Below are 12,128 nucleotides of genomic sequence, written 5' to 3'. Positions count from 1 at the left end.
AGGGATGAGGGGAAGTCAGGGAGTCCTCCTTGCTGCTCCTTGAGTGGCCTCCTGGTCTGCCCCAGACTCTGCCATAAGTTGGGTGGAACGCTGGCTCGGTGGCTCTTATCTTCAGTTTCTACTGGGGCTTCTGAGAGCTTTCCCAAAGTGGCTGTTTCCTCCTTGGAAGCCACATGGGTGAATCACCCTCATAAGGGCAAGGGACAGGGAGTGTCGGCCCCTTTGGGTCCCTTGAAAAGCCTATCTGGTGATAGGGATGTCTCATATGCTCCTTCTTCCAGCCAACTTGGTCTTTCCCCTCCAGCAAGTCTTTTATTAACTTTGGGCACATCTAGTTTCTCCCTATCCCTGCTCAGACTCCCGCTGAGAGAAGAGACCGATTGCTAAGGGAGTACTGGCTCCCTCTTCCTTTGCTTCCTGTGCCCCCCAGCAGGTTGGAGACTGATGCCCTGGCTTTGCCCTCCTTCCCTCCTCTCTGGTTGTCCTCCCCCCAGGACCCCTCCCATCCTCCATCCTTCCATTCCATCATCATTAATGCATAGGCCCTGGCATCCCTGGCAGATAGACTCTAGTGTCAGGAGCTGGGAGGTAGGAGGGGAGAGAGGAGCTGGCACCCAGCCCAGCGGGAGCACCCCCACCAAAGGGGTGGTGGAGGTGGCAGGGAAGGTCTCAACACCCTCCCACTCCTCACTGCGGGGCCACATGTGTTCAATGAAATGAACGATAAGAAAGAGATCAGAGGCATTAATAAAGGGATTTTATTGAATGGTCCAGTGTCGTTCTGGGGGTGGGGAACTCCTCTCTCCCTCACAGCTCTCTAGTGACCCATCCCCAGCTTAGGCAGAGCAGAGACCGCTTTTCCCCCAAGGGAAAGAGATCAGGAAGCTCTTCTGTGTATAAAAGAGAGAGCAGAGACACAGAGAATCTCTGGAAAAGGAAGTAGAGAACCCTAAGCCAGGGGATCTGCAACAGAGGGTACAGGGAGAGGAGCCTGGGGCGGTGAGAGAGGCCAGAAGCGCAGGGGAGGGACTGGAGGGGAGCTTTTCAGCAGAGGCAGAGGGAGAAGAGAGGGGGGACCATTAGCGTCCTTTCTGACCTCACTGCCAGCTTGGTCCCACCATCCCCTCGCCCCTCTGTGCACCCTCTTCTCCAGCCCCCAGTAGGTCTTGCTGCTGCCCAGACATTCCAAGTTGTTTCGCATCTTCTTTGCCTTGGTCCACCACCTTTCAGCTGGTAGTCCCTCTCTTCTGCTCAAAGCTCCCCTCATTCTTGAAGAGTCAGTTCAAACATCCATACCGCGCAGTCTTTGAGGTCACCTCCACCATGCTCTCAAGCTGCCTGCTCCTACCTCCAAGTTGGCACACGTGACCATCTATCGTCATTCTCTGTTCTGTGGTCCCCCCATGACTGTGGACTTGGAAGCTCTGGGTCTCTGAGTCTAGTACAACCCAGGCCTAGAGTAGGCACAAAAGTAGGCACCCAAACCCCCAGGCACCAAAGATGGTGTTGGTGGAGTGAGAGAGGTGAGGTGTTTTGGGGAGACAGAGGAGGAAGGGGGCCGGAGGAGAGGAGCGGGCATAGAGCAGGGGTGTAGGGTGCAGGGCCGGAGGGGTGGCCCTGGTCATCAGACCACTGTGCTGAGGGTGGAGGAGTGCTCAGAGTGCACCGGCAGCACGGAGGCCCGCTTGAGGGGACGTCGGGTCTCATCCCGGTTCTGCCACATGTAGTGGGCCAGATAAGCCACCACGAGCACAAGCCAGCCCCCCATGGTGACCAGCAGGGCCACGTCGGTGCTCCGCCGGCCGCCGCCACGGCCCGTCCCACACAGCTCCCCCTCCCCCACCAGCGGCAGGAACTCCTGCCCCACGAGGTCTGGTCGGGCTTCTGAGCCACACACGATGCCCGTCCCAGTGCCTGGTGCCAGCCTCACCTGCTGGAGCACCTCCTGGAGGGCACAGTCGCAGCGCCATGGGTTGGCGGACAGGTTCACCTGGATCTGCAGCCCCACGAAGGCCTCCACGGGCACCGAGGCCAGCTGGTTGGCGGAGAGGTCGAGGTGGCGCAGTGTGCCCGCCAGGCCCTGGAAAGCAGCCCCTGAGAGGTGGACGAGGACGTTATGGGATAGATCCAGCTCCTCCAAGACAGGCAGGTGCTGGAAGGCCCCAGCCGGCACCGACGTCAGCCGGTTGGCATCCAGGTAGAGCTTGCGGGTATCGTTGGGGATGCCGGTGGGCACGGCACTCAGGCCTGCCTGGCTGCAGCGGAACGTCCGCTCCCCGGCTTCCTCTGCCACGTAGCAGCCCTGGGGAGCCACCTGGGGGCTGGGCACCGGCCCCCCTGTGCCTATCACCAGCAGCAGGGCCAGGAGGTGACTGGCAGGTGGGAGCATGGCCACAAATTGGCATAGTACTGGATCTGGGGAAGAAAAAGCCCCATAAAGGAAGAGTGAGTTAAGAGAATTCCATTCCCCACGCTCTTCCTGAAGTCCCCCTGTGGATTTTTTTTCGGGCCAGGGGCTCTCTCAGGCCTGGGTGGCTTTTTTGCTTCTTTGGGGTCTAAGACACCTTATTGGGCCCTTTGGGTAGAGGGTCCCCTGCGCCTGAGACTCTTGTAGGGTCTCTTTGATTCTGGAGGGCTGATCTATGAAGTCTCTGGGCCCAAGGCCCTGTTGGTCATTCTGGGTCTGGGGACCTCTCAGTGTCTGCTTCTGCTCATGTATTGATTTCCTTCACTGGAATAAAGGCTTTTCCTGCCAACCTACCTGGGTGGCTGCCAGGTGGGCCAGGTAGGCACCAGAGGGCCCGGTTGGCACTCGCGAGAAGGAGACAAGGAGGACCGATCAGCAGAAGGACTTCATGGCATCCAGCTAGGCTACGTGATTCAGGCCCCACCTTCTGTGCCCGTTCACCCCTTTTCCTGGAACGTCTGCCCCTCTGCCTATCCCAGCTTTGTCCTCTCCACCCCACTCTTCCTCCCTGTCCTCTCCCTCCTCCTCCCAGCCTCTCACCCCTGTTGGTGGGAGAGCCTTCTCTTGTGCTGCCCTCTCCCCGGAAGTAGCCTCCCTGCTGCTCGGCTCTGGAGACCCGCTTCCTCCTCCAGAAGCCCTGCTTGCTCGTAGCTGCTGGAAACTGGGGGCTGGAGCCCAAGAGTGTTGGGTTTCCTGGCATGTGACTCCGGGCCCCAGGTGTCGGATACCTGAGCCATGGCCTGGCCAGGCGATGCCAGGAGAGGGCAGATCCCGGGCCCTGATGAGCTTGCTGTGGGTAGACCAGGCCCCAGTTCCGTCCCCTGCCTCGGGCTCCCCTTCCAAGGCCTTGACGTTGCCATCCTCCATCCTTCCTCTCCCAGCCAGGGCTGAGGCTCTGCCTCCCAGAACCTCTGCCCTCTGCCCCGAGCCTGGCTGAGCAGAAGGATCCCTGCTTGGCAGGCTTGGGGGGCAGAACTGGGGTGGACCCCGTCCCACATCCACTGCCTCCAGCAACCTGTCTCCCCCCAGCTCCGTATCTCCCCCACTCTCTTCTGCCCTCCTACTGTGCACCTTCTTCCGTGGTGAACACACTTCCTTCAGCCTTTTCCTTGGAAAGCTTGTCTCTCTCTGGAGGACCGCATCTCCTGGCTTCTCGCAGGGTGCCCAGCCTCCTTGCCTGGCAGGGTGCACTGTGTTAGTTCTCTGCACTGTTGGTAGATGGCCCCTCAAGGAGTTGGAAGCGGTTCTGCAAGGTTTCTGAAGTCCGATGTGGTCATCTAAAGTTTTGCTGCTGATTTTCTCTTCTGGATTGGAGCTGACTCAGGTTCTCTTTGTTTGCTGGGGGCTTGAGCTCCCACGTTGGTACTTTTTTTTTTTTTTTTAATATATATGTATTTATTCATTTGGTTGCACTGGGTCTTAGTTGCAGCAAGAGGGCTCCTTAATTGTGGCATGAGAACTCTTCGTTGCAGGATGCATGTGGGTTCTAGTTCCCTGGCCAAGGATTGAACCTGGGTCCCCTGCGTTGGGAACGCCGAGTCTTAACCACTGCGCCACCAGGGAAGTCCCCCAAGTTGGTACTTTTAACTCTCTCTCATGCCCAGGAGACAAGGAGGGCTTGGATGACTTATTCCCCAGGGCCTCTTGATCCCAACCATCATTTGCAGCCATGCCACCTCATCACACCACCCTTTGTTAATGTAAAGAAAGGGAACAGACAAGTGGGTGTTATAGAGATTTGCACAAAAAAAGACTGAGGTCATATGCTGTGCTGATCTTTCTGAGAAGGAAAACCTTGCTGGATTTTGTAAGAGACTATGGATGACCGGGATCAGACACAGAACTGCAGGGTCCAGTGCAAAATGAAAATGTGGGGTCCTTTGTTCAGAACTGTTAAGAATTTCAACTTGGCAACAGCAGTAGATTGTAAAACCAAGTGCAGGGCCTTTCTGAATGCAGAGCCTGGGGCCCTGTGGCACTGCAGAGGTCACAGGCTCCTGAAGCTGGCCTGTAGGTGACCTTTGAATGAGCAATTTCAGACACGTGATAGAAGCCAGAATCAGAGGGTAGGATATTGGATGATGTTATCTCTGGGGATGTACTCACTACTGACTCACTTTGGTGACATCAACATCATTTCTCAGACTCCCATTTGTCCAAGGAATCAGATAAGACACACTTTCTACACTTGGGCAGGAGAAGTGAACATTTTGTCTGTGGGTTGCTTGTTAGTTAGGCCAGGCACCCTGCCACTGAATACTTGGGGGTCCATTTTGGGATTGGGGCTTGAATACTGAAGAGGAAGCACATGGAACCCTACTCCTCTCACTCCTCTCCCATCACACTGGGCAGGGGCTTTAGCTAAGGCACAAGAGTGAGCCTGGCTGTTGAGGGAGGGAGTTATCTCCTTCTCTGACTAGGGCAGCTGCTAGGAAAGAGTGGGACTGGTGTGCCCGGCACAGCAGCTGCTGGAGAAGCAGGAAGTCTGCGCACCTAGGAGGGTCCAGCCAGCTCATGGACGTGGTCCACTGAGGGTGGTTACGTGCAGTGTCCAGTAGAGAAGGGAGAACAGAGAGGAGGAAGGAACTACACTCAGAACAGTGCACAATGCAGACTGGGGGTTGACGAGGTTGGAGCAGAAGTTCTTCTTTGCCATTCATTCATTCATTCATTCATTTGTTCAGCAAGGATTTCCTGTGAGCCCCATGTTATAAGTAGTACTGTGCTCAAGATTCAGCCCCTGTTCTGAAGGTCTTAGGTAGCAGTGGTTAACACAGTGGTTCACCCCGCCTGCACATTGGAATCCCTCGGGGGAGCTTCTATAATTAGTTATGCTTGGGCTTACCTGGACCACTTAAGTTAAAACCTCTGTGGATGGGGTCCAGGCACCGGTGGTTTTCAAAAAGCTCCACAGGTATTTCTAATGTGCAGCCTGAGTTAAGAACTGCTGGTCTAGAGGGAGACATGGACGTGTTGACACACGTCTGCACAATGCCTTTCATGTGATGTCTGCCAGAACTGACGTGTGAAGCCCAGCGCTGTGAAGCCCAGCGAGAGGTTAAGTCACTGTGGCAGAATCTGCTGGTGTTGTAGGAGGGGCAACATTTTACCTCTACCCAATGAGGGCTTTTCAGCTGGGCCTGAGAATTAAAGTGACATAAGATAGATTGACAGTAGAAAAGCATACACATTTATATGTCTTGGAGGGGGAGGGATAAATTGGGAATTTGGGATTAACAGATACACACTACTATATATGTAAAAAAGATAAACAACAAAGTTCTACTGTATAGCACAGGGAATTATAGTCAATGTATTGTAATAACCTATAGTGGAAAAGAATCTGAAAAAGAATACACATATATACACGTGTGTGTCTGTGTGTGTGTGTAACTGATTCACTTTGCTGTGCACCTGAAACACTGTAAATCAGCTATATTTCACTGGGGATTCCCTGGTGGTCCAGTGGTTAGGACTCCCTGTTTCCATGGCACGGGGCCCAGGTTTGATCCCTGGTTGGGAAACTAAGATCCTGCAAGGTGTGTGGCACAGCCTGAAAAAAAAATCAGCTATACTTGAATTTTAAAAAATGTGTAGGGCTTCCTAGGTGGCGCAGTGGTTGGGAATCCGCCTGCCAATGCAGGGGACACGGGTTCCATCCCGGCAGCCATGGAGCAACTAAGCCTGTGCGTCACAACTATTGAGCCCGTGCTTTGGAGCCCATGAGCCACAACTTCTGAACCCACGTGCCACAACTACTGAAGCCCACGTGCCTAGAGCCCATGTTCCACAACAAGAGAAGCCACAGCAATGAGGCGCCCGTGCTCACTGCAACTAGAGAAAGCCCGTGTGCAGCAACAAAGACCCAACACAGCCAATAAATAAATATAAATAAATAAATTTATTTTTTAAAAATGTGTATTAATGACACAGGAGCCTTCACAAGGAAATGAAGAGCCAAAGAAGTGGCAAAACATTAATACTTTTATACTAGGTTGAATAAAGAGAAACAATTGTGGAGAAGTGACTAAAATATACAGGGAGGCTAGAGGAAGATAAACGTTATTTCAGCAAGGTCTGTGTGTACAGTATTCTCTCAGCTTTGATTCCCCATTGAAGAATGTTTCTTTTCTCCTGATACAGGGAGGGTATCTTTCACATGGGGGTTTGGTCTCCTGTTTTTTGGAAGTAAAGGGGATATTAGAAATGCCCTTGCATCTGCTGTTTTTTAAAAAAACATTTATTTATTTATTTGTTTATTTATTTTGGGCTGTGTCAGGTCTTATTTGCAGCGCTCAGAATCTTCGTTGCAACACACAGGATCCTTCGTTGTGGCGTGTGGGCTTCTCTCTAGTTGTGGGCCAACCAGGGATTGAACCCATGTCGCCTGCATTGGAAGTTGGATTCTCAACCACTGGACCACCAGGGAGGTCCCACATTTGCTGTTTCTTATGTGCCTTTAGCTCAAAATAATCCTTATGCCCAAGTGGCATATTTTGGGGTAGTGTATTCTGCCACCCTAAAGTATCCATTCCTGAGTGCCTTCCTCGATAACACACACTGATTTGGGAGTAGCAACGTACTCAGTCCCTCATGACACAGGCTGACTGGTCCTCTCAGTTTATCAGAAAACTTGTCCACTTTCCCAGCCACGTGGGCAGCTGGGTGTGGCCCACTATGATCAATGACATCTAAGCAGGAGTCTGCTGAAGGGGTTTCCAGGACAGCCTTCGACTTGCTCATAAAAGAGGATGGATTGGACCCTCCCCCTCTCCCTACAACTTTCTTCAGGCTTTGAACACGAAGGGTCAACTGCAGCCATTTTGTGACCTTGAGGCAGCAAAGCAGAAAGGAAAAGTCAAGAGTATTATTGAGATGTTGGCCTGGATATATTGCTGAAACATTCACCCGACACCAGCAACCACCTACCTCCGGGCTCATTATGTGAGAAAAATAATCTCCCGCTTCGGTGCTTTTCAACTTGGCTGCATGTTTGAATACGGGAGGTTTTGAAAATTACAGATGCCTGGGTCCACCTCAGAGCTTCTGATTAAATTGATCTGCATGTGTACAGTGATGGGGACTTTTTAAAGCTCCTTAGGTGATTCTGACAGCAACCCAAGGTCAGAATTATTCCTTTGCTTGGGTTTTCTGTTGCTTTTAACTGAGAGCATTCCTACCTGATACACTAACTTTTCCAGGCTATGGGGGATGGCTTTACCAAGGAGTGACCTTTGAGCTGGGTTTTTAAGCCTGAGTTCATCAGGTGGAGCAGCAGAGTACGTGCAGGATCAGGGAGCATGAGAAGGCTTGGCTTCTCCGAGATGGTAGAGCAGAAGGCGTGGTGGCAAAGGCTGCAGTTAAAGCGCAGAGGGACCAGATCCCTGGAGTCTTGCATACCATGTAAGAATCAGGACTTGGTTCTGTGGCTGATGGCTTGAAGGGTTGTAAAATTACCTTTGATATTTGGATCATGTTACTGGCTACGTGGGGGAGGTATTGGTGGAAGAGAGACCAGTTACTGCAATAGTCCAGGTGGGAGGTGATGAGAGCCTGGGTGGATGCCAGGGCATGGGACTGAAGGGGCGCAAGATCATCAGACACTTGTGCCACTGGGCACGTCCTTTCCCAATTCCCTTGGGCCTTCGATTCTCAGGACCTCACGGCCTCTGAGATCCCTCCGAGCCTGATGTTCAACGTGTCTATGATGGTAGGGCAGGGAAGAGGCAGAGGCATGTCAGGGCCTGGTTCCCAAGTTCAGGGCTCCGGAAAGTAGGCCCTTCAGGCCTCCACCCTGGGCGGGCTGAGTCACAGCTCCTCCCTCCAAGGGCAGTAACTGCACGCCCCAAAGATGTGACCTTGGAGGAAGGAAGTTCAGCAGGCCTCTAGGACCCTATCTGCCTGATGTTGGAAGCCCCCGGGGGCCAGCCTGGGTAGAGAGGGATAATCAAAAGGAAAGGAGGAGGGCTGGCTACTTCACCCATCATGTCAGCCAGGGACCCAGTGAACGCCAGTCTCCTGGGCAGTTTGGGCCAGAGGGGCAGCAAAGGCCTCTGCCATTCTTGTTCCTTGTGGAAACTGACAAGGGTGTACACACCTCATGCTCTCTCATTTGTTCGCCACACCCCTCCTGGACCTCTTAGGCATTGGGGATGCAGAGAGAAGTAGAACAGCCCCCAGGCAATGGGGTAGGATGGTCATGTGCACAAACACGGCCCCCAGATAGCCTAGGGCTGGGCTCTAGCGAAGGTGTCTGCAGGCATCAGAGGAGCTTAGAGGACGAAGCAGTGGATTCTGTTTGGACAGTTGGGGAAGACTTCACAGAGAAGGTGACAGGTGAGGGGTGGCCTTGCAGGACAAATAGGAGTCTCCCAGATGGACAAAGGCATTGTAGGCTGAGACAAGAGCAAGAAAGAGCAAGTTGTGTTCTGAGAGTGGTTAGGGGCTTGGTGTGGCCGTAGTTTGGGATGTAGGGTCCATTACATCCCTTAGCTAACATTTACTGAAAACCCAGTAAATGCAGGAAATGCAAATATGAGTAAGAAATATGGAGTAATCAGCCTTCAGGGGAAGTGGATGTGTAAGAGATAACTTAAATACAGCACCCTCAGTGCAGGAGAGAAGTCTTTACAAGGCACCTATGGAAATGTGAGGGACACAGGGTCGGAGGAGTGTGTTGTGGCCAGGATTGACTTTTGGGAGAAATGCCACTTCCTAGCTGTGTGACCCTCCACAAAATATATATATATATAATTAAATTTTATTTTGCGGGCTGTGTTGGGTCTTTTTTGCTGTGCGTGGGCTTTCTTTAGTTGCAGTGAGTGGAGGGCTACTCTTTGTTGTGGTGCGCGGGCTCCTCATTGTAGTGGCTTCTCTTGTTGTGGAGCACAGGCTCTAGGCACATGGGCTTCAGTAGTTGTAGCACATGGGCTCAATAGTTGTGGCTCACGGGCTCTAAAGCGCAGGCTCAATAGTTGTGGCACACGGGCTTAGCTGCTCCACCGCATGTGGGAATCTTCCTGGAGCAGGGATCGAACCCGTGTCCCCTGCACTGGCAGGCGGATTCTTAACCTCTGCACCGCCTAGGAAGCCTTTCGCAAAATATTTAAACTCTTTGTACAGCAGTTTTCTCACTTGTAAAGTGGAGATAATAAAAATACCTACTTTGCTGGGCTGTTTTAAAGATTAAGAGAGTTTACATATGTAAAACCCTCTGCCCAGTGTCCAGGACAGAGAAACACTAATAATGTTGGCTGTGATTGTCACTGAAGGAGGAACAGTGTTAGGAGGAGGAGGAGGAAGGTGATCTGGGGCAGTGACCGCCCAGAATTTCTGAAGAGGTGGGGCCTGCTAGGGGTAGTAACAAGGCTGGAAGGATGTGACGGGAGCTTTTCTGAAAGCTGCTGTTTTTAGATCCATTGCCCTTTTGATCTGTAATATTTATAGTTTTCTAAACTCTTTTTTTTTCCCCATGAGAGAAAATCTCAATTGTCTGTATCAGAGAATATGCAGATTGAGGGGTTTCTAAAGGACAGCCCACCCTCGGTTCCCAGAGGGAGGTTCTGGTTCCCTGGCCTTGGCTCTGGCCTGGGAGGCCCCCGGCAGGCTTGGCCCTTTCCCTCTGCAGCCTGAAATAGCTAACCACAGGGCTGCGCAAGGGGAGGAGAGCGGAGTGCCCACTGGCAACACTGCCCGTCCCGGCACCTCCTCCTGTTTTTCATCAGCTTGGTAGCTCTCACTCAGTGTTGTCTGCTCAGCACCACTGCCCCCTCCCTTTCGCTGCCACCACATGCCCAGGGTGCCCCCCCCCCCCAACCAAACAAAAACAACTGCCAACGAAATAAACAGCTCTCTGCTTCCTTGCACTTGCTCTGGGTGTGACCTCAACACCTCCCCTTCCGGAAGGAGGGGGGTGAGGTGGGGGGAGCCAGAGGGTAGCAGGAATGAATCGGAGGGGAGTAGGAGGTGCTAAGAGCGGAGGGCTGCCATTCATTCCTCCAGGGGTCAGAAGAAGGGGCTGTTTCTTGAAGGCCCACCTCCTCACTTCCCACCAGGACCATCACCCCGGGGAATGTGTTCCCAGCTTATTGCACTGCTCGCGTTTGCTATCTCGGCCCACACGGTGTATCTGTGGCAAGCAGAGGCCCCACCATCCTGCCAGATGGAAACACCCCGAGGCTGGGAACGTACCTACTTGAGCAGACCAAGCAGCTTCCAGAGGGCAGGGAGAGCCTGTGAAGGTGACTCACTCTGTTTTAAAAACACAAACACTTTTCATAAGAAATTGAAAACGAATAATCTCACATTACACAAAGTTTCAAACCAGAGAATGCAAAAGATCACCCCCAACCCCTCCATCCTAAAGCAAGATCTGTTTTTATTTTATTGAATTTCTACAGCCCAGTAGATGCTCAAATATCACTCAAATGTCCAATGGATTAATAAAAGTTGATACATATAGAGTACGTGCCAGGGACTGTTCTAAGTACTTCACACAATGATTCATTTAAGCTTTACAACAACATGAGGTGGATATCACCATGATCATCAGCATCTTTCATTTCTAGGAACTGCAGCACAGAGAGGTTCAGGGACTTGCCTAAGTCACACAGCTGGCAACTACAGGAACTGGGAGTTGAACCATGGCAGTCTGATGCCAGGACCTTACCAGTGTTGCTCTATTTTGTCGCAGCATAATCGTTAATGCATATGCAGGTTTTAAAAAACTTTATTATGGACAATTTCAAACACAAAAAAGCAGAGAAAATAATGTAAGAAATCTCATGTCCCCATCTCCCAGTGTCTATAATTATCATCTCACGGTCCAACTTGTTTCTTTTATTCCTCTCCCTCATCCCTAGCCTAGATTATTTTGAAGTAAATCCAGTCATCATATCATTTCATCCACACATATTTTAGTTTATATCTCCAAAATATAAGGAGGATTTTTTTTTTTTTTAATTTGGCTGCGGTGGATCTTAGTTGTGGCACATGGGATCTTTGTTGTGGCATGCGAACTCTTAGTTGTGGCATGCATGTGGGATCTAGTTCCCTGACCAGGGATCAAACCCGGGCCCCCTGCATTGGGAGTGTGGAGTGTTATCCACTGGACCACCAGGGAAGTCCCAAGGAAGATTTTTTATTGAAAAAATTACCACAGTACCATATCATGCCTTAAGATACATATTTTATTAAGATCATCAATTTGAACAGTTAGTATTCAAATTTCGTCAATAATTTAATAAAATCTTTTTTTAAGTTGGTTTGCTTGAATGAGGACCCAAATAAGGATTTTGGTTGATAGATTGCTTAATTTCTTTTAACTGTAAATCTCTCCCTCTCCTTTTTTTCTTCCAACTTATTTGTTGAGGGAATTGTGTTTGTTTTGCCAACTGCATCCCCAGGGAATGCTCAGGCTATTTTTTTTTTTGCCATTCCATGGGGCTTGTGGGATCTTAGTTTCCCAACCAGGGATTGAACCCTGGCCTACAGCAGTAAAAGCGCTGAGTCCTAACCACTGGACCACCAGGGAACTCCCAGTTCATGCTATTTTGTATCCTGATCTTTTCGTCTCTCCCAGTGAACATTTTCCTATACTGCCACATGGTATTCACAACCATTTACTATATGACTTCCTACTATGCCACCCAATGGATATAGT

The 12,128-nt window shown here is 51.2% G+C and overlaps 1 protein-coding gene across 1 annotated transcript; it reads right to left on the bottom strand.

Annotated features, from left to right (window-relative positions):
* Positions 1-781: 781 nt before the first annotated feature.
* Positions 782-2,465, bottom strand: LRRC3C (leucine rich repeat containing 3C). Its single transcript, XM_057716893.1, is given in 2 exon segments — positions 782-2,414; positions 2,416-2,465. Coding segments are annotated over 2 exon segments (840 nt in total). The 3' UTR covers positions 782-1,624.
* Positions 2,466-12,128: the final 9,663 nt, after the last annotated feature.

Source organism: Hippopotamus amphibius, chromosome 17, assembly GCF_030028045.1.
Source record: "Hippopotamus amphibius kiboko isolate mHipAmp2 chromosome 17, mHipAmp2.hap2, whole genome shotgun sequence".
Taxonomy (NCBI): domain Eukaryota; kingdom Metazoa; phylum Chordata; class Mammalia; order Artiodactyla; family Hippopotamidae; genus Hippopotamus; species Hippopotamus amphibius.
This window is presented reverse-complemented; position numbering and strand designations above follow the sequence as displayed.